Source organism: Stigmatopora argus, chromosome 8 (assembly GCF_051989625.1).
Source record: "Stigmatopora argus isolate UIUO_Sarg chromosome 8, RoL_Sarg_1.0, whole genome shotgun sequence".
NCBI lineage: Eukaryota > Metazoa > Chordata > Actinopteri > Syngnathiformes > Syngnathidae > Stigmatopora > Stigmatopora argus.
The window spans coordinates 16,191,859-16,213,965 of record NC_135394.1 but is presented as its reverse complement, the minus strand read 5'-3'; the positions used below and the strand labels follow the sequence as shown (position 1 = coordinate 16,213,965).

Here is a 22,107-nt window from a genome sequence, read left to right as displayed (position 1 = left end):
GAAAACGGCTAGCTTTTGCTAGCGGATAAAAGAAACAGCGGATGGATTAAAACAACAACAAACCCTTGCTAGCGTAATAAATGAAAACAGGTGTGTTTTGCTAGCGAATTAAAGAAAACGGCTAGCTTTTGCTAGCGGGCCAAAAAAACAAATAGCTGTTGCTAACGAACAAAACCAATCAGGTAGCTTTTGGTAGTGTATAAAAGAAAATGGTTAGCTTTTGGATAAAAGAAAACGGCTAGCTTTTGCTAACGAACAAACCAAACAGGTAGCTTTTGCTAGCGTATAAAAGAAAATGGTTAGCTTATGCTAGCGAATAAAAGAAAACTGCTAGGTTTTGCTAGCATATAAAAGAAAATAGGTAGCTTTTGCTAGCGAATAGCATCTATGTGACAGTGGAACAAGTTTCTCACAGTTTTTTAAGGCTTTTTTTAATCTAATTTACAGGAATGCAGTTGATGGAAATAAAAAGCTGCAAGTGATCTACGATACAAGGTAAGAGTCATTTTCTAGTTATTTGAGGTTTGATGCAAACCTAAAATGCTTCATGCAAATGTTGCAAGAATGACTTTAGCTTCAACCTTGTCCTCCGTTTTCTTTCTGGCGCTATTTTATGACCCGTTCCGATGATATTACTAAGCATTCAGAACACATCAATAGGTAGAATGTTTAAAAAAAAATCGTACCTAAATGGTAAATGCAATATTTTATTGCATCCATGACTTATTTTCCGTAACGACCACTCGAACAACTAGAACACATTCCGTGATATGACCCAAATGAACCTGCATTAAAAGCCACTCCTCCCATTTAAATGACTTGGACACCTGTGGTCATCAGTGATAGACAATGAGTTAAGAAAGACCCTCATTTGTTTACGAAAATGTTTATACTCTGGGAGGAATACATTTTTTTTTGACAAATTGGTCACAACAGCGCAAAAATTGTCAAAAATTGCAGATTTTTTTCTCTTTAATACTGTAATTTTTCACATATGCGCTGTATTTGTCACCCCCAAAAAGATGACTGAATCGAGGGTACGGCTTATATGCGCACAAATTAGACTTGACATGCATGAAAGGCCATTAAGCAAGACAATGTGGTCATTTATTTTTAAAAAAAGAGAAAAGATAAACAGATAAAACGCCAAACAACATTTATTTTGACGTCCATGAATGAAATTCAAGAAAAAAAAAAAACCTTATCTTGCATAAAATGTAAAAAAACTCACTTACATTGCTAGCTCATGGCGCCACCATCTTACCTAATGATGACAAACTAGACCGCCACGGACACACTTCCTGGTTGTACTGCTCACGTGACTTCCTTTTTTAATTCGTCCACGTGCGATGATTTTTAAAAAGATTTTGCCTTCAAAGTAACACATTTGTACTCCCTATTAAAACCATGAATATGGAGGTGAAAATTGTGAATCAGGGGGCGTCTTATACGAGAGAAATTATAAAATTCAACCATTTTAAGGCAATTTTAAGGGTGGTTAATATGCGAGAAAATACGGTAATCGTTATCTTGAGCCTTGTATCTCAAATCGTATGGCGAGATACCCCATCGCTACTAAATGAAACCACCCCAACTCTCATTAGCGCTCCCCAAACACCCACTTTAATCGGGACGCGTTTTGAAGCGAGCATTGGTGTTATTTGAGGCGACAAGCTGCCAAAAAGGAGGAAGAAGTACGGCGTGGGACGCCGTGGATTGATGGCGCGTTCAGGCATGTGTCGTCGTGTGGGTGAAGTCACATCTGATTTAGTGGCGCTCGACGGGGAGGGAGAAGACGAACGACGGAGGGAGGGGAGGCTTGGCGGGGGATGGAACCACCGTACGCGGCCAGGCGAGGGGGCGAAGCGTCGACTTCCAGCCCGCCACAAAGTTCACTAAGCTGGGAGGATGAGGGTGCGGCGGGCGGCGTGCTGGCCGCTGGTCGTGGTAGGGATGTGCGCGTGCGGCAGGTGAGCTTTTTGGCGCCAACGTTGACAAATATTTTTGGTCGACTTCTATGTCTTCTATTTTTTGTGATTCAACTTTGTTAAAAAACAATCTAATAACCATCGTTTGTCTTCTAGTATTAAGGAACCTGGCAACATGTCGTTCGTCAAAGACACGGTGGACAAACTTTTAAAGGGATATGACATTCGTCTCAGGCCGGATTTTGGAGGTAAGAAATCATGGCATTTTTTAGTTTTAGAAATACAGTAATTAATGCCTTGGGATACGAGGAATTTGAGATAGGAGGAAAATTCAGAGCAAATTTTGCCTTGAGATACGAGATTAAAAAAACAGCCTGGTGGCCGAGTACACTTAAGATAGCTTTCTTTTTTAAGTGTGTACAGTGGTACCTTGAGATACGAGCTTAATTCGTTCCGGGATTGAGCTCGTATGTCGATCTTCTCGTAACTCTAATGAACGTTTCCCATTGAAATGAACTAAAAACAAATTAATTCGTTCCAACCCTCTGAAAAAACACCCAAAACAGGATATTGGATTGGAAAAAAATGTTTGATTTCTTCTAATTCGCCATCTATAAACAAAGTAACACATAACTAGTGGTTTAATAGTAATAAAATGTGTTTAATAGTACTAAAATTATACGGGTTTCGAAAGGGCGCTTTTTGCACGGCAACACGCTCGTTTAATAACATAAACAAATTTAAATGAACTTGTACTACGATGCAGACACACTCAAAAATATGTTTAATCTAACCTTACAGTAAACTTAATTCTAATTTTGTATTTAAGTTTGATACCGGCCGGGTTGGCTGCATTTGCCCCGCCCCCACCCTGCTTTCTCTATCGATGTGCTGTTTGCTTTTGTATTCCCCTTCAACATACTATTCCGAAAATGATGCACACAAATGTCCTCACAATAGGATAACGCACAACCACTTGCCAACGAGAAGTAGCATATATTCCTCTCGTATTAGCGATCGCTCCGCCATTCGCACTGACTAACTAACGGCTAAAGAAAAAAACACAGAAAAAAATGCAAGGCTCCGCCCAGTGTTCGTAGATATCTGTTATACACGAAAGAGATGCGGCAAAAAAAGACAGTGCGCTACAATGATAAACAGCCTCTCATGTCATGGCCACATGGCTTTCTCACATCTCGAAATTTTTCTCGTATCTAGAGCATCTCATAGGTAGAGCTGCTCGTATGTAGAGGTACCACTGTATAGTAATCTAAGTTCATTTAAGTTAAATTTAAAGTTGATGTTATGTTTTTGATGTTTTTTTTCCAGAGGGTGGGAACAAATTAATTTTTATTTAGTTCTTTACGATGAGAAAATTTGATTTGAGTTACGAGTAAATTGACATACGAGCTTGATTCCGGAACGTATGAAGCTTGTATGTCGAGGTATTACTGAATGAATTTTTAGGTGATGCTTTTGTCCCAAATGACACGAATGCTTCGTTTTTTTAAGGTGCTCCCGTGGCGGTTGGGATGAGCATAGATGTGGCTAGCATAGACATGGTGTCCGAGGTCAATATGGTAAGTTACAAGCAAACTTTATTTCTGGTTACGCTCGTTAACTCATTGGCTGCCAGTCGTCCAATTTATTGTGAGTAGGAAAGTTGGAATTGATCATTTACAAATTTGCCTACTGGGAACAAAAGTGGGCTAAGCCTTTACCTGCCATTAAAAGCGTTCATTTTCTGAACCGTTTTATCCTCACTAGGGCCGCGGGGGGTGCTGGAGCCTATCCCAGCTGACTTCAATGGCCAGCCAATCGCAGGGCACGAAGAGACAAACAACAGATCCTTCATAGCTAGGAATAATTTAGCATCCTTGTTTTTGGATGCATGTTTTGGGAATTTGGGAGGAAACCGGAGTACCCGGAGAAAACCCACGCAGGCCCGGAGAAGATGAAATCTCCACACAGGTGGACCAACCTGGATTTGAACCCAAGAGCCCAGAGCTGTGAGGCCCACGTGCTAACCACTCGCGCTATTAAAAGCAATAAACAGCTAATTCAGGGGTGTCCAATATTTTTTTTGTGAGGGCTGCTTTCAGAAATGCAACAGCATGTAGGTCAAATTTAAGATTCTTGTGCGTCATATTAAATGATTGTTTTCATTATTTACTACGGGCCATCAAAAACTGTGAAAATTGCCACCAACCGTCCCAGACAAAATGAATTGGACGTCATAGACCACATGTGTTAAAGTGGCGGCCCAGGGGCCAAATCTGGCCCGCCGCATCATTTTGTGTGGCCCGGGAAAGTAAATCATGAGTGCCGGCTTCTGTTTTAGGATCAAAGTAAAATGAAGAGTATAGATGTATATATTTTCAATTTCCTGATTTTCCCCCTTTTAAATCAATAATTGTAATTTTTTAATCCATTTTTTTCTGTGTTTTTAGTTCAAAAATCATTATGTAAAATCTAAATATATATTAAAAAAAGCTAAAATAAACATTGTTTTAGATCTATAAAAAACTGAATATTCAGGGTTTTTAATCGAGTTCTTTAAATCCATTTATAAAAAAAATCTAAATATTATATCTAAAATGATCCGGCCCACATGAAATCGAGTTGACGTTAACGCGGCCCGCGAACCAACCCGAGTCTGACACCCCTGTCATAGACCATAAATGAGTTAATGACCTTTACAGGTGATTATATCGTCTCTTTTTCGGCGCTTATGAATTTTTTATGCCTGTATTTTTTTTTTTTATCACCTCAATAATAATTTTTATGTTAGGCCATACATGTATTTATTTATGTATTATTTTTTCCTTAAAATGATTAGCATTTCTATGTATGTCGCATGTATAAATCATCTTCCCATGAAAGAATCATATTCTCCGCTTTCATTAAGAATTCATTGCAACAGGCAGGAGATAACGCGGCGGCTTGATTTAACACATAAACCATAAATTATACAATCACGATTATACCGTTGACATCAATCTGCGCTTTTACACGAACACGTAATGTGGGTCCATTCGCACGCAAATTTCTCTAACCGTTGATATAACCTAGAGCACAGGTGTCAAAGTGGGGGCCCGGGGGCCAAATCTGGCCCGGCGCATCATTTTTTGCGGCCCGGGAAAGTAAATCATTGGTGCCGACTTTCTGTTTTAGGATCAAAATAAAATGATAGATATAGATGTATATTATATTTCCTTATTTTTCCCCCTTTTAAATCAATAATTGTAATTTTTGAAACCATTTTTTCTTTGTGTTTTAGTTCAAAAATATTTTTGTAAAATATAAAATATATAAAAATATTGTCTGTTTTCCACTTTAATATGAACATAATTAAAAAAAATGGTTTCCTTTTGAAATGAAAAACAAATGATTAAATAAATGATTTTCCCTTACTCAGAAAAAAAGCTCAAATAAACATTGTTTTAGATCTAAAAAAAACGGAATATTCAGGGATTTTAATCCAGTTCTTTTAATCCATTTTTAAAAAAAAATCTAAATATATCTAAAATGGTCCGGCCCACATGAAATCAAATTAACGTTAATGCGGCCCGCGAATCAACCCGAGTCTGACACCCTTGACCTAGAGAAAAAGATATGTTAGTACGTCAGAAAAAAAACTCATCTTGTGCTTTATTGAACAAAATAAGAACATTTTAATTCCACCGGGAAAGACCTTAAGCACCCCCGTGTGACGTCTGGGTGGATAGGCATGACAGCTGTCTTTGCCCGGACTGACGAGACTCTCCTGCCCTCCCATTGGGCCTCATTTAACGGGGAAATGAACTTTACCTCTCCTGAGAGCCAAAATGTCTGACAACAATCAGCAGTGACACACAAGTGAGCATCTGCTTGACGTTAATATCATGGCAGTTTTAAGTCAGCTGTGTCCGCACTACTGCACTTGATTTAATTTTTTATCCGCAGTTATATTTGTTCAAAACGTCGCCTTCAGTAGCAACCAATGAGTTAACAGGGAACCTTAAAATGCCCCAAAACCAACAGGAAGTCACTTGGAAATAGTCAGGAATCAGCAGAAAGTGACCAACACCGTCATGTCATGTGTGTGCTTTTCGCCTCTTGTGTCCCTCTAGGCTTCCCTTCCTCTTATAACAAGTGTGTGATTGATAATCAGCCATTGTCTGTCTTTGAAACCCCGTGTTTGTTTGTTATTGTCTGATCGTCTACCTTGTTTGATTCTTGCCAAGTTCCTTGTTATTTTCGTGATACCCTTGCAAAAATTTACAGGAAGTGACCTGTAATTACCCTAATAAGACAAGGAAGTGATACAAAATTGACTCACTGTAGAGGTCCAAGTCATTAAAACTGGCTTTGGATGCTCATCTTTCAGCGCCATTGACGGCGCTAGACATCTACCCATGTTGACCAAACGAGCATCCATTTGCCCCTCCCACTCAACAAAGATAGGACGTCAATGGCGGCCATGAAGTTACCTTTTTACGGCCAAAAATAAACGGTTCCGGCCAACATGAGATCTAGTTGGCATGAATGCACCCTGACAAAAGTGAGTGTGACACCCCTATTTTGAGCTACCCGCTGACCCGGTGTCCTTCTCCCTGCGCTCCAGCACCCCCGCGACCCTTGTGAGGATGAGCGGTAATGGAAAATGAATGATTTCCACGCTGGGTTCACCACTGTACGACACCGAGGCGGCGTGATAGGTCGTGCTTGAAGTCACCGAAAGATTTTTCTAAGAGTTGGGTCTCCAGACGCCGAGCTGCTTCCATGTGGTGGGAGTGCGCGTCGTTGTGTAAAAGCTGATTCAGCCGACCCACTCCACTGGTGCTGCATGTGGGAGGACATCACGTCTCGCAACAACACCTGCTTTTCATCTCACTACCTTCTCGCCAGCGACTCCTTTGCGCCGTCGCTGCCTCTTTCTGAACGACTTGAATTCATTGCAAACTTTGACACGCAAGTACAGCAAATCCCATTTCAATTCTGGGGGTACTGGAGCCAACCCCAGCTAACGGGCACCGGCGGGGGACACTCTGAATCAGTGACCGGCCAATCGCAGGGCACAAGGAGACAAAGGACAACCAATCATGGCTAGGGTCAATTTAGAGTGTTCAACCTGCTAGCCTAGCTTAACATGCATGTTTTTGCGATGTGGGAAGAAACCGGAGTACCCGGAGAAAACCCACTCAAGCCCAGGGAGAACATGCAAACTCCACACATTGAGGACCCTTGCTGGGATCAAACCCTCAACCCCAAAACTGTGAGGCCGACACGCTAACCACTTGGTCGCCAGGCATATAAATATATATTAATTCATTTTCTCTACCACTTAACCTCTTAAGAATCGCGGGGGGTGCTGGAGCCTATCCCGGCTGACTTTGTGCACCCGTAAAATGGTGGTCAGCCAATCGCAGGGCACAAGGAGACAAAGGACAACCAATCATGGCTAGGGGCAATTGAGAGTGTTCAACCTGCTAGCCTAGCCTAACATGCATGTTTTTGCGATGTGGGAAGAAACCGGAGTACCCGGAGAAAACCCACCCAAGCCCAGAGAGTACATGCAAACTCCACACAGGGAAGACCTTTGCTGGGATCAAACCCTCGATCCCAAAACTGTGAGGCCAAAACGCTAACCACTTGTCCGCCAGGCATATAAATATATATTTATTCATTCATTTATTTTCTGAACCGCTTATCCTCACAAGGATCACAGAGGGTGCTGGAGCCTATCCCAGCTTCCCTTGTCCACCCCTAAATTGGTGGCCAGCCAATCACAGGGCACAAGGAGACAAAGGTCAACCAATCATAGCTAGGGTCAGGCAATTTAGTATGTTCAACCAGCTAGCATAACATGCATCTTTTTGGAATGCGGGAAGAAACTGGAATACCCAGAGAAAACCCACACAAACCTGGGGTTCAAACATGCAAACTCCACACGGTGACGACCCAACTGGGATCGAACCCTCGACCCCAAAACTGTGGACCCGACGCGCTAACCACTTTTCCACCGGGCCGCCCAAGACTTCACATTGTTTGCGTCATTCATTTCTTACCGAGAGAAAGTTGCCGTTTTTTTACGCGATGCGGCAAACTTAGAAAAAAAATGCATTTCCAACATTTTGCCCGCGTCGGGTCAGCAGTTTTACACAGTGGCGCCTGCACGGGTCGTATTTACTAGCCCTGATGGGATGCCATTGACCAACCAGCTTCCAACACGGGACGCTATTGGCCACGCACGGTGGACGCACGGAACATGCACGCAAGCTTGTTCTGAATATGAAAAGTCACTGAAGCGGTGGCTTGTTTATTTCCTTTGACCTGCTTATTTATTTAAAAGAATATTAGTCAGCAGAATCAAGTCCAGTCAGCTCCATTAAAAAGGCTACAGAAGCTTTTGTTTTGCGCTTGATCATTAGTGGAACACAGCCAAGGCATCAATAATGGCTTTTCTTAACTCTTGATTCGTTCCTTCACATGGATTTTTTGGAGAAAGTGGATATTGTATTGGATCTGTGAAGAAGAAAAAAATGCTAAATACCTTCTGATGTCCCATTTTATGGCAATTCGGGCCCGATCGCCTTATTTTCATTCATTTTCGGCTTTTTATAAGGTTTTTATTTTTAAGTATTAGCTCATTGGGGGCCATTGATTACCCTTTCTCGCGTATTGTCGCTAAAAAAAATATGACTGAATCGAGGGTACGGCTTATATGCGCATAAATTGGACATACACGAAACAGCAATGTGACGAAAAATGCCATTACGCAAGACAATGCTGGCGATACGGTCATTTCTTTCAAAATACAGGAAAGATAAACAGATAAAAACGCTAATCAAAATTAATTTTGACGTCTATGAATGAAATAAAAAAAATTCATCTTGCATAAAAAGGTGCGCGAATAAAAAGTTTAATAATTTAAACAGGAAAAAAAGCATAAAACCAAGCAACCCTAACAATATGGAGGTAAAAATTGTGGATCAGGGGGCGGCTTATACGAGAGAAATCGTCAAATTCAACAATTTTAAGGCTGCGGCTTATACGCAGAGGCGGTCAATATGCGAGAAAATACGATATATCATTTTTTATGCATGCTTATTTATTGGTGAAGCTTGAAATCTCATTGTACTTTTATAATTACCATAAAGGCATTCATTTCCATTCAAAAATATGCATAAATATGGATATAGACAAAAAAATGTTGCAATTTTTGTCTTTTTTTTCAATTTCTAATCTTTCCGTCTCTGTTCGCAGGACTACACACTGACCATGTACTTCCAGCAATACTGGCGGGACAAGAGGCTAGCCTACCTGGGCATCCCCCTCAACCTCACCCTGGACAATCGGGTGGCGGACCAGCTGTGGGTGCCCGACACCTACTTCCTCAACGACAAGAAATCCTTCGTGCACGGAGTTACCGTGAAAAACCGGATGATTCGTCTGCACCCAGACGGCACCGTCCTTTACGGCCTCAGGTAGGACCGCGAGCTGGGTACTCCGGTTTCCTCCCACATCCCCGAAACATGCGTGCTAGCCTAATTGTATGCCAAATGGTCCCTAGCCAGTGATCCGTGTGAGGCTAATCAATACGGGCATTTTTAATATGTACTGTACCTTTATTAAATACAGTATTTTCTTGCTTTTACTGCTCCAAAAAATGATGACCGAATCAAGGGTACGGCTTATATGCGCATAAATTAGACTTGATATGCACAAAACTGCAAGGTGACAAAGACCTAACGTCATAACGCAAGACAATGCGGCCGATACGGTCATTTATTTCAAAATTCAGAAAACATAAACAGATAAAACGCTAAACACAATTTATTTTGACATCTATGAATGAAATTCAAGAAAAAAATAAACCGTATTTTGCATAAAACGTGAAAAAACTCACTTACTTGAGCCTTCTATTGCTCGCTCAGGGCGCCACCATCTTAGCTAGAGATGACAAACTAGACCGCTACGGACACACTTCCTGGTTTTACTGCTCACATGACTTCCTTTTTGAATTTGTTTACATGCAGGCAACATGCAATCCATCAGACAATCCTTTCCATTCAAATTATGAATCAGGGGGCGGCTTATACGTGAGAAATTGTAAAATTCAACGATTTTAAGGCAATTTTAAGGGTCCAGCTAATTTGCAAGTAAATACGGTAACATTTTTGGACTCCCCGATTAAAACCATGAATATGGAGGTGAAAATTATGAATCAGGGGCGGCTCTTACGCGAGAAATTGTCAAATTCAACGATTTTAAGGCAATTTTAAGGGTCTGGCTAATTTGCGAGTAAATACGGTAACATTTTTGGACTCCCCAATTAAAACCATGAATATGGAGGTGAAAATTATGAATCAGGGGGCGGCTTATATGCGAGAAATTGTCAAATTCAACGATTTTAAAGCAATTTTAACAGTGCGACTAATACGCGGAGGCGGCTAATATGCGAGAAAATACGGTAAATCAAACTCAAACCGCAGTGCAGTGTAGATACCAAGCGCTACACTTGTTTTTGACCTTACGATATGCCGTACAGTGCTCTGTACAATCTTCCCCCGTTGTTCTCACTGCAATGCAGCATTGACACCAACCAATAAACACTTTTTTTTCTTTTTCTGGCCGGTCTTTGGACTCAGAATCACCACGACGGCCGCCTGCATGATGGACCTGAGGCGATACCCGCTGGACGAGCAGAACTGCACGCTGGAGATTGAGAGCTGTGAGTTGACACACAAACATAACCACACACACACACACACACACACAGTAGAAATGATGGCGCACCCTCATTAGTCTTGATGATATGTGCCCTCTGCGTCCGCCATTCATGCGGAATCATGTGTAAAAGCGTGCAAGATTTACATGCGCTGCAGTCAGCGCTCCGGCGCCGGACGCCGCTCGTAAATCAGACGTTTTTCGCCCGCCACGGGGCCTCCGGCGAATGCAAAGTGCATCGCATGCGAATCATTCACAAGTTCGGAGCGCCGCTAAATCAAGCGAGCGGACGTCGTGCTACCCCCCCCCCCAAAAGAAAATATATATAAATGATACGTCTTGCTCACAGTAACAACATCATTAGAAATGTAAAAAACTATTTTACACTCAACAATATGTACTCACTTTTCACATGAATAAATTAAAGGCAGACGGTTTGTTCATTCACATAATGCAAAGATGACTTCATTCATATCATGAGGGAGGTCTTTTGTCCACCTAATTTCAATAAAGGTATCGTAACATTATAATCTTATAAAAGTATTTTCCGTTGCGCATTATTGTGCGGAAAATACGGTAATATTCTTAATTTTCCGTTTAAAGTCATCCTACACTTCTTAAAAACAGGAACTTGGGTTTATCTGTTTCAGAATGGAAAATGCATTAATTCACACATAATCAATAAATATGTAATAAATAAATAAGTAGTCAATAAATAAATAAATATGTAATAAATAAATAAGTAGTCAATAAATAAAAAATAATCAATACATATGAAATAAATAAACAAGTAGTCAATAAATAAAAAATAATCAATACATATGTAATAAATAAATAAGTAGTCAATAAATAAAAAAATATCAATACATATGTAATAAATAAATAAGTAGTCAATAAATATGTAATAAATAAATAAGTAGTCAATAAATATGTAATAAATAAATAAGTAGTCAATAAATATGTAATAAATAAGTAGTCAATATATAAAAAATAATCAATAAATATGTAATAAATAAATAAGTAGTCAATAAATTAAAAAAATATCAATAAATATGTACTTAATAAATAAAAAATAATCAATAAATATGTAATAAATAAATAAGTAGACAATATATAAACAATAATCAATAAATATGTAATAAATAAATAAGTAGTCAACATAATAAATAAGTAGTAGTCAACATAATAAATAAGTAGTAGTCAACTCATTAACATAACACAAGATTGTTAGCCAATTATTGCGATTGACTTCAATGACTTAACCTAATATCTAGATTAAATTTAGCATCAGATTGCATAGATATACTTTGATATAGTATTTCATTTTATTTCTTTAATTAAAAAGACCCATTGGTCTTTTGTATGGTTTTCATCAATTGTCTGACTGTTGCTTTGTTGTCCACATGCAACATTTTCCAAGATGGCTACACGACGGACGACATCGAGTTTTACTGGAAAGGCGGCGACACAGCCGTGACCGGCGTCACGCGCATCGAGCTGCCGCAGTTCTCCATCGTGGACTACAAGCTGGTCTCCAGAAATGTGGTATTTTCCACAGGTAAATCTGGGTGTTATGGCATGAAGTCAATGTGTACCAATGCCGGCGGTAGATGTCCAATCGGATTTGATTAAGATGTCTTGCATTGATCGTTCACAAATTGAGCTAGAGTGGGTTCATTCTTTAAAAAAAAAATCATTTTTAAGTCATTGCCTGCCATTGACGGCAATAGACGTCCAATTCAGTTTGATCGGTAGTGCGTCGGTCTCGCAGTTTTGGGGTCGAGGGTTTAATCCCAGCTGGAATTTGCATGTTTTCCTCCCACATCCCAAAAACATGCATGCTAGGCTAGGCTAGCTGGTTGATCACTCTAAATTGGTATGGTGGCTTGTTTGTCTCAATGTGCCCTGCGATTGGCTGGCTACCGATTCAGAGTGTCCCCCACCTGGTGACCGTAGTAAGATGGGGTAAGCTCCAGCACCCCCCGCGACCCTCGTTCGGAAAATGAACGAATAAATTAGATGTCTATCGCTGTTAGGGGGCTTGTTAGCACAGATAAAGCTATTTTTAAAAACATTTTTACATTTATTGCCATTGACAATCCAATCCATTTTAATAGGGAAGCAATAATGGAAATAAATTGGACGTATTTTGCCGTCAATGGCACTAAAAAGGAAGGGCACACCTTGAAGCCATATTTTTTAGTATTAAGAGTGTAAGAAAAACATTTCAGCTGGGACGTGCTTTGATGTTTTGTAGGAGAAGAAGAAAAAAATTCTCATTTTTGTGTGTGATTGTGTGTGTGTGTGTGTGTGTGTGGTTCAGGTGCCTACCCTCGGCTGTCTCTAAGCTTCAAACTGAAAAGGAATATCGGCTACTTCATCCTGCAGACGTATATGCCCTCCATCCTGATCACCATCCTGTCCTGGGTCTCCTTCTGGATCAACTACGACGCCTCGGCCGCCAGAGTCGCTTTAGGTAGGACAAAGGAATGTCGCAAATCTGCTTAGAACCAAATTTTAACACAACTCAAGGTGTCCCAAATCGGTGACCTCGACAAATAGTGGAGAGAAAAAGCACAGAAATCAGTCCCAAATGACAATTTAGCATTGTGGCTTTAACGCGTGTCAATCTGGCGCACGGTTCTCGTTCTTGGCGCTCAAGCAGGAATCGATGGCCTGTACCCACACTACTCGCTCTCCACTCCCTCCCCCGCACGCACTGTCGAAGCGCTACATTTTGGGCCGACTTACGCAACCGGGCTCAAGACGCGGGAATACGAACAGGGCGGGAGTTGCCATTAAAAAAAACTTTGCTTCAATGTATTTTTACACCACGTCGCACACCGGTTGGGTGTTGCAAGACGAGATTAAAATTGAAATATAATGAACATTGCACTATTACAAGATTCAAATTTCAATAATTTGAGGTTAAAGTCATTTTGTAGCTTATTTTTAGGTAGCGTGAAGCGGAAGTTGTTTGGATTAACAGATTTCAACTTTTGCCGACGTTAACTCTGTGCGAGCACAAAACTGATTTTCGTGTAATATTACAAGATTGAAGTAATATTAGGAGAGAAAAAAACGGTGTAATGTTACGAGATTTAGTAAGTTAAGGTGTTTTTGTTTTTCGTGAAACTGAAGTTGTTTGGTTTCAAAGGCATTGACTTTTGGTGATATGAAATCTTGCCATAAAATTGCTTATCGTGTAATATTAGTAGATTGCACAGCAACGCGCTCATAACATAAAATCAACAAATTTAAATGAACTTGGATTACAATGCAGACACACTCAAAAATAAGTTTAATCGAACCTTACACTAAACTTAATTCTAATTTAGTTTTAATTTTTTGATACCTTTCTTCTCCCGGGTTGGCTGTATTGGCCCCGCCTCCACCCTGACTTTCAGATGCAACCTATGGAGGGTTGTTTGCTTTTGTCTTCCTTTCAAAATATTCCCAAAATGATGCACACAAATGTCCTCACAATAGGATAACGCACGACCACTTGCCAACGAGAAGTAGTATATACTCCTCTCGTATTAGCGAACAAGCTCCGCCATTTGCACTGACTAACGGGAAAAAAACACTGAAAAAATGCAACGCAAAAAGCAACGGGAAGAAATCAAAGTTCTAAAGGCGTTTTTTAATTTTTATTAATTTTTTTATGTCGTCAGGGATCACCACGGTGCTGACCATGACCACCATCAACACGCACCTGAGGGAGACGCTGCCCAAAATCCCGTACGTGAAGGCCATCGACATGTACTTGATGGGTTGCTTCGTCTTTGTCTTCCTGGCCCTGCTGGAGTACGCGTTTGTCAACTACATCTTCTTCGGGCGGGGGCCGCAAATACAGAAGAAGCTGGCCGAGCGGGCGCAGAAGGCCAACAACGACCGGGCCGCTTTCGACCGGCCCAAGGTGACCGACCGCCTTCGCTAGATTTGGACTTTCGTTCCGAAAATTCGACATTTCCTGTCAATATTCGCGTCATTAACCTTGCGAGAAAGACGCTCCATCGTACATTGACGTCTTGCCGACCTCAAGTGTCGAACCACTATCTGATGACCGAGCCAATCAGGAGAAAGAGGCGTGACCGGGAAGCCACTATCCGATTGAATGCGAAACAGTACTTGTCGTTTTTTAGTTTTGTCGGAAATACACGATAATAGCGAAAAGCTCATTCGGCACTGAGTTCGAAGGGAGGGGAATTAAGACGCGTTTCATGACCAAGGGCGCCGAACTGAAGCTCAAGATCAAAGATTCCTTAACGAGCAGCTGTGATAGGTCGTTTATGATGGGCGTGGCTGTAAAGTAAAGCATGATCAGAAATGTTTCTACTAAAACTAAGTGCCTCCAAATTCAACAAAAATGACCTGATTTGATTTTGTGACAGTAAGCGGACATGGTCAATTTAAAAAAAAATTGATTTAGATCAATTGGAGCTCATTGTGCGTTCATAATTTTGTATTAAATGGATCGAGGGCCCTCGCCACTGTGTACAGTAATCCCTCGATTATTGCGGTTAATGTAGACCAGACATGGCCGCGATAAATCCCTATTAAAAAATAAATAAAAATAATAATAATTGTATTTAATTTTTTTTTTATACTAGTAGCAAGCGGAGGACAGGGGCGTGGCTTTCGCTTGCGAGTTTCAGCGTAAATTTTCACATTTTTATGAACTTTAAAACATTATTATTATTTTTAATTAATTTATTTATTTTTACTTCAGTGCTGAGTTCTAGTAGCAAGCGGAGGACAGGGGAGTGGCTTCCGCTTTTGAGTTTCAGCGTGGATTTTCACATTTTTATGAACTTTAAACAATTATTATTATTTTCTTTTTCTTTTTTCAAATTAAAATGAAGAGTATAGATGTACATGAAATTTCCTGATTTTCCCCCTTTGAAACCAATAATTGTCATTTTTAATCCATTTTTCTGTGTTTTTAGTTCAAAAATCATTTTGTAAAATCTAAAATCCCTAAAATAATAGGAAGTGACCAATAAGAGACCAAAAAAATGGCATCTTCTCATTTGTCCCAGATCACGTGTGTCAAAGTGGCGGCCCGGGGGCCAAATCTGGCCCACCACATCATTTTGTGTGGCCCGGGAAAGTAAATCATGAGTGCCGACTTTCTGTTTTAGGATCAAATTAAAATGAAGAGTATAGATGTATATTACATTTCCTGATTTTCCCCTTTTGAAATCAATAATTGTCATTTTTTAATCCATTTTTTCTGTGTTTTTAGTTCAAAAATCATTTGGTAAAATCTAAAAATATATATAAAAAAGCTAAAATAAACATTGTTTTTGATCTATAAAAAAATCTAAATATTCAGGGCTTTTAATCCAGTTCTTTTAATCCATTTATTTAAAAAAATCTAAATATTATATCTAAAATGATCCGGCCCACATGAAATCGAGTTGACGTTAACGCGGCCCGCGAACCAAGGCGAGTCTGACACCCTTGGCTTAGAGGGAATATTATTATGAGTAAAGAGTTTATCAATTCATTATTTTGTTAGATCGACCTGTTGGTTAAGTGGTTACCGCGATGGGCTTGCAGTTCAGGGGTCAAGGGTTCGATCCCAAGTGGGTCCTCACTGTGTGTTCTTTCCAGGCTTGCGTGGGTTTTTGTCCAGGTACTTAAATCTAAATATTCAGGGCTTTTAACCCAGTTATTTTAATCCATTTATTAAAAAAATATCTAAATATTATATCTAAAATGGTCCGTCCCACGTGAAATCGAGTTGACGTTAAAGTGGCCCGCGAACCAACCCGAGTCTGACACCCTTGCTAATCGCTAATCTATTATACCACGATGAAAGATTTACCAGCCCTTAAAAGTTTTTACCCCGCAAATATTTCCCTAGCTCCGCCCCCCCTATCTCCCAGCCATTTTATTTATCTCCATCCCCCCCAGGCTGACTCTCAGGGGAACATCCTGCTCACCACCCTGGAAATCCACAACGAAGTGGGCGGCGGCCACGCCATCACCACCAGCACCACCACCCGCAGCAGCACCAACAGCAGCTTGTACGACGCCACGCGTAACTCCACCCCCGTCCCGCTGGACAACTCTTCGGGTCTCCAGTACAGACGCAGCAGCGGGCGGGCCGCCCGTCAATTCGCCGGGCCGGACGGGAGGCGGAGCCGCCTGAGGAGGCGGTCTTCCCAGCTGAAAATCAAAATCCCCGACCTGACGGACGTGAACGCCATCGACCGCTGGTCGCGCTTCATCTTTCCCTTCTCGTTTTCCTTCTTTAACGTCGTCTACTGGCTCTACTACGTCAATTAACGTGTGTGTGTGCGAGTGTGTGTGTGTGTTTGTGTGTGTGTGTGTGCACTTCCTTGAACTCAGACGGACCTCGACCAATCGCGTCGCGGCACGCTCCTCGGCGTCCGCTCGCCACAAGTTTGACGCCATGGAACCTCTAACGTCACATGCCACTTTGAAGTTTGTTTTTTTTCCCCCCTCGGAAATCTCGTGAGGCTGGTGACCAATCGGTCCGGAGCGTTCACTTGTCTCGCCAAATCTTATATTTTTTTGTTCAAGTAAAGACTCTTTTAATTGTCCAAAAGTGCTTGTTTATTTCTATCGGCCCTGGCGATTGGATGGCGACCAATCCAGGGAGGGTGTATCGTGTTTTTCTTGCCCAAAGTCATCCGAGATAAACTTATTTATTTATGTGTGTGTGTGTGTGTGTGTTGTTGGACATTAGAGGTTCCGCTGCGTTTTCCGCCGCTAAGCTAAATGTCGGTTGTCCGTCTTTGCTGTATTTTTGGGGTTGTTTTTTGGTTGTTTTTTTTTGCGGTGACATCATTTTGACTGACAGACTTTTGATTGCTTTCATTTTGTGTTGAATTTATAAAAACAAGCAGACAAATCCCCGCTGGTGTGTGCGTTCTTCTTTCGCCATCTGCGACTTGCAACGCGTAGGAGCGGACGCCACCTGTCACGACATGGCCGACGAGCCGCTGGCACAATCTATTATTGAAAAAAAATCTTGCCAAACTGAAAGATTGGAGCACACTAATTAAAAAACTGCTTTTGTTTTAATTCCCTGATATTCTTTTGCAATAAAAGCATCCATCATATACTTACTGCTAAACTACATCTGCATTACTATGCTTTGTTCTACTTCAATTACTTTTGATACTGCGACTACTACTTATACTTTAACAAATGTAATACTCCATTTTCAATCAAATTGAATGCTTTTATATTCATGATACAAGTATAATGAGATTTAAAGCTTCAACACCAAGTGCACAAATAACAAACAAACAAATAAATAATAATACCAATCAGTCTATTACTATGCTTTGTTTTACTAGTACTACTTCAATTATAGCTACTTTTGATACTGCAACTACTACTTATACTTTAACAAATGTATTGAATTGAATTGAATGATTTTATTGTCATAAAACAAGTATAATGAGATTTAAAGCTTCACCACCAGGTGCACAAATAACAACAAACAAATAAATACTCAATAAATAATAATTCCAATCAGTCTATTACTATGCTTTGTTTTACTAGTACTACTTCAATAATAGCTACTTTTGATACTGCAACTACTACTTGTACTTTAACAAATGTAATGAATTGAATGATTTTATTGTCATAAAACAAGTATAATAAGATTTAAAGCTTCACCACCAAGTGCACAAATAACAACAAACAAACAAATAAATACTCAATAAATAATAATACCAATCAGTCTTTTACTATGCTTTGTTTTACTAGTACTACATCAATTATAGCTACTTTTGATACTGCAACTACTACTTATACTTTAACAAATGTAATGAATTGAAATTAATGCTTTTATTGTCGTAAAACAAGTGTAATGAGATTTAAAGCTTCACCACTAAGTGAACAAATAACAACAACAAAATAAATAATTATAATAATAAAAATCCAGTTACTGCGACTATAAAAACTACTATGGCGATCTTAAAATAATATTTAAATAAATAAAATAAAATAAAAATAAATAAATAGTAGTACTAATTAGTTTACTGATGTTTCACCTTGGTGTGTTCGAGTCTCTGACGTCATCACGACGCAGTTACGACAAAATGTGACGGAAATCAATTTTAGGTAAGAAAATACCGTCTTTTAGTAGTTAAACTACTCAAACTCATATCGTGTGTATTATGAATGTTTAAATATTTCATCTCGTGGAAATGTTTAAGATGGTACCAGAGATAGCTTACTGCTAACGCAAGATAATTCAGATTTAAATAAATCGATATAAACTCAATTTTTATTTGGAAACAAGTGGTCATACAATGTTGGTAATAGTCAACAGCAAATACTTTTTGTGATAGTGGCAGGTAAGTCCATTTGTTTGTTTCGAAATGCTTTGCTAAGCACTTTTAAAACTGCATTGTTTTATTTCGTGATTTAACCAGCGTTCAAACCTGGAAACCTTACAAAAATTAAGTGTATTTCCCCTTTAACGATAACGATAAAACCTCGTCTTTTTCAAAAAAATAACCCCCAATTATTTCCAAAGGCGAAAATAATTCGAATTTACAAATGTATCTTGCCCCTTCATTTGATTCACATTTTTTACAGATAAAAAAACAAATTCAGGACATAAAAGTGCCCAAAAAATTGTCTACAAGTTTTCCACCAAAATGCATATTTCACTAAAATTTTATGTAAAAAAAAAATATCCCTGTTCATTTCCATTGGGCCCATTAATTTCCTTTTAACATAAAGTGACCCAAAACCTACATAAAGTTCCCTGTAAGGACCCTAAACTTAACAAGGAAGCCACCAAAATGACCTAATTTCCTGCCATTTACAAGAAAAGACGTCCAATTGATTCAAAATAGGAGGACCGACTGTGAAATGACATTTTTCAGTACCACTGACGTTGCTAGATGTCCAATCCACATGGCCTGGGAGAGTTGGGAAATAAATATTCCTTCACGTCGCCAATGCTAGCCATTAAGTTAGCAAGAAAGTGACTTAAAAATGCCCTAAAATTAATAGGAAGTGACCAATAAGAGACCAAAAAATGGCATCTTCTCATTTGTCCTAGATAACTCATGTCAAAGTGGCGGCCCGGGGGCCAAATCTGGCCCGCCGCATCATTTTGTGTGGCCCGGGAAAGTCAATCATGCGTGCCGACTTTCTGTTTTAGGATCAAATTAAAATGAAGAGTATAGATGTATATTAAATGTCCTGATTTTCCCCCTTTTAAATCAATAATTGTCATTTTTTAATCCATTTTTCTGTGTTTTTAGTTCAAAAATCATTTCTTAAAATCTAAAAATATATTTTAAAAAAGCTAAAATAAACATAGTTTTTGATCTATAAAAACGGAATATTAAGGGCTTTTAATCCATTTATAAAATTTAAAAAATCTAAATATTATATCTAAAATGGTCCGGCCCACATGAAATCAAGTTGACGTTAAAGCGGCCCGCAAACCAACCCGAGTTTGACACCCCTGTCCTAGATAGTTCACCATGGCACATTTTGTACATTTTTCATCTTGTAAGTCATTCAAAGTTGAGTGTACTCAAACTCACGGCCGTTGCAGTTTTACAGAAATATTTTGAAGTAAAAGTTTTCATTATTTTTGCTCAGTCATAACCTGGCGCTCATTCTGGGACTGCAATCAAATGGTCAATGGATTCATTGATCAAATCACTCCTCTTGTTAATAAAAAGGACCGGCTGGCCTTTTTTGGGGGGGCATCGTGTAATTAAAAGCAGCTCAAACTTGAGCGTGGCGTGTGTGCGCGTTTATTGTTGATTAAACCTCCTTTCCGTGTGATTTCCCTTGAGATTTTTCTGGGAAATCTGTCAAATCAATCAGAAAGGTCCTGGCTCTATTTACTATTATTTTTACAACCTTTACTCTCCCATGTCTTGTTCTACCAATAGTAACTACCGTATTTTCTCGCATGTACGCCCTATTTGTCACAAAAAAAATTATGACTCAATCGAGGGTGTGGCTTATGTGGACGAAACTAGACGAAACTGCAAGGTGACAAAAACGAAACGCCATAACGCAAGACAATGCGGCCGACACGGTCATTTATTTCAAAATAGAGAAAATATGAACAGATAAAATGCTAAACAAAATTTATCTTGACGTCTATGAATGAAATTCAAGAAAAAAAATGCTCCCGAATGATGACTAAATGAAAGGTATGGTTTATATGCACACAAGATTTGCTATACTCTTTCACCAGTAGATGTCTGCAGTAAGAAAACAACCATTACTGGATGAAATAATTCCTTATGATATGAGATTTTTACTTCAAAGTAACACAATTGTACTCCCCATTAAACCATGAATATTGAGGTGAAAATGGTGAATCAGGGGGCGGCTTATACTCGAGAAATTATAGAATTCAACAATTTTAAGGCAATTTTGATGGTCTGGCTAATATGCGAGTAAATACGGTAACATTTTTGCTCTCCCCTATTAAAACCATGAATATGGAGGTGAAAATAGTGAATCAAGGGGCGGCTTATACGAGAGAAATTGTAAAATTCAACCATTTTAAGGCAATTTTAAGAGTCCGGCTAATATGCGAGTAAATACAGTAACATTTTTGCACTCCCCTATGAAAACCATGAATATGGAGGTGAAAATTGTGAATCAGGGGGCGGCTTATATGCGAGAAATTGTAAAATTCAACGATTTTAAGGCAATTTTAAGGGTCCGGCTAATATGTGAGTAAATACGGTAACATTTTCGTACTCCCCTATTAAAACCATGAATATGGAGGTAAAAATTGTGAATTAGGGGGTGGCTTATACGCGAAAAATTTTAAAATTCAACGATTTTAAGGGTCCGGCTAATATGCGAGTAAATACGGTAACATTTTTGCACTCCCCTATTAAAACCATGAATATGGAGGTGAAAATGGCAAATCAGGGGGCAGCTTATACGCAAGAAATTGTCAAATTCAATGATTTTAAGGCAATTTTAAGGTTCCGGCTAATATGCGAGTAAATACGGTAACATTTTTGCACTCCTCTATTAATAACATGGATATAGAGGTGAAAATTGTGAATCAGGGGGTGACTTGTACGCGAGAAATTTTAAAATTCTACGATTTTAAGGATCCGGCTAATATGCGAGTAAATACGGTAACATGTTTGCACTCCCCTATTAATACCATTAATTTGGAGGTGAAAATTGTGAATCTGGGGGCGGCTTATACGCGAAAAATTGTAAAATTCAACGATTTTAAGGCTATTTTAATGGTCCGGCTAATATGCGAGTAAATATGGTAATTTTTTTGCACTCCCCTATTAAAACCATTAATATGGAGGTGAACATTCTGAATCAGGGGGCGGCTTATACACGAGAAATTGTAAAATTCTACTTTTAAGGCAATTTTAAGGGTCCAGGTAATATGCGAGTAAATATGGTAACATTTTTGCACTCCCCTATTAAAACCATGACTATGGAGGTGAAAATGGCA

General features: G+C 39.4%; 1 protein-coding gene across 1 annotated transcript in view; it reads left to right on the top strand.

The window, feature by feature from the left end:
- Window positions 1–17,531, top strand: part of gabrb3 (gamma-aminobutyric acid type A receptor subunit beta3) — a 34,289-nt gene extending 16,758 nt beyond the window's left edge. Inside the window, exons 2-10 of the mRNA XM_077606671.1 lie at window positions 448–495; window positions 2,085–2,176; window positions 3,441–3,508; window positions 9,177–9,397; window positions 10,562–10,644; window positions 12,061–12,198; window positions 12,964–13,116; window positions 14,315–14,559; window positions 16,563–17,531. Of these exons, the coding sequence (XP_077462797.1) occupies window positions 448–495; window positions 2,085–2,176; window positions 3,441–3,508; window positions 9,177–9,397; window positions 10,562–10,644; window positions 12,061–12,198; window positions 12,964–13,116; window positions 14,315–14,559; window positions 16,563–16,937 (1,423 nt within the window). The 3' untranslated portion in view covers window positions 16,938–17,531. The remainder of the gene's footprint in view (window positions 1–447; window positions 496–2,084; window positions 2,177–3,440; window positions 3,509–9,176; window positions 9,398–10,561; window positions 10,645–12,060; window positions 12,199–12,963; window positions 13,117–14,314; window positions 14,560–16,562) is intronic.
- Window positions 17,532–22,107: the final 4,576 nt, after the last annotated feature.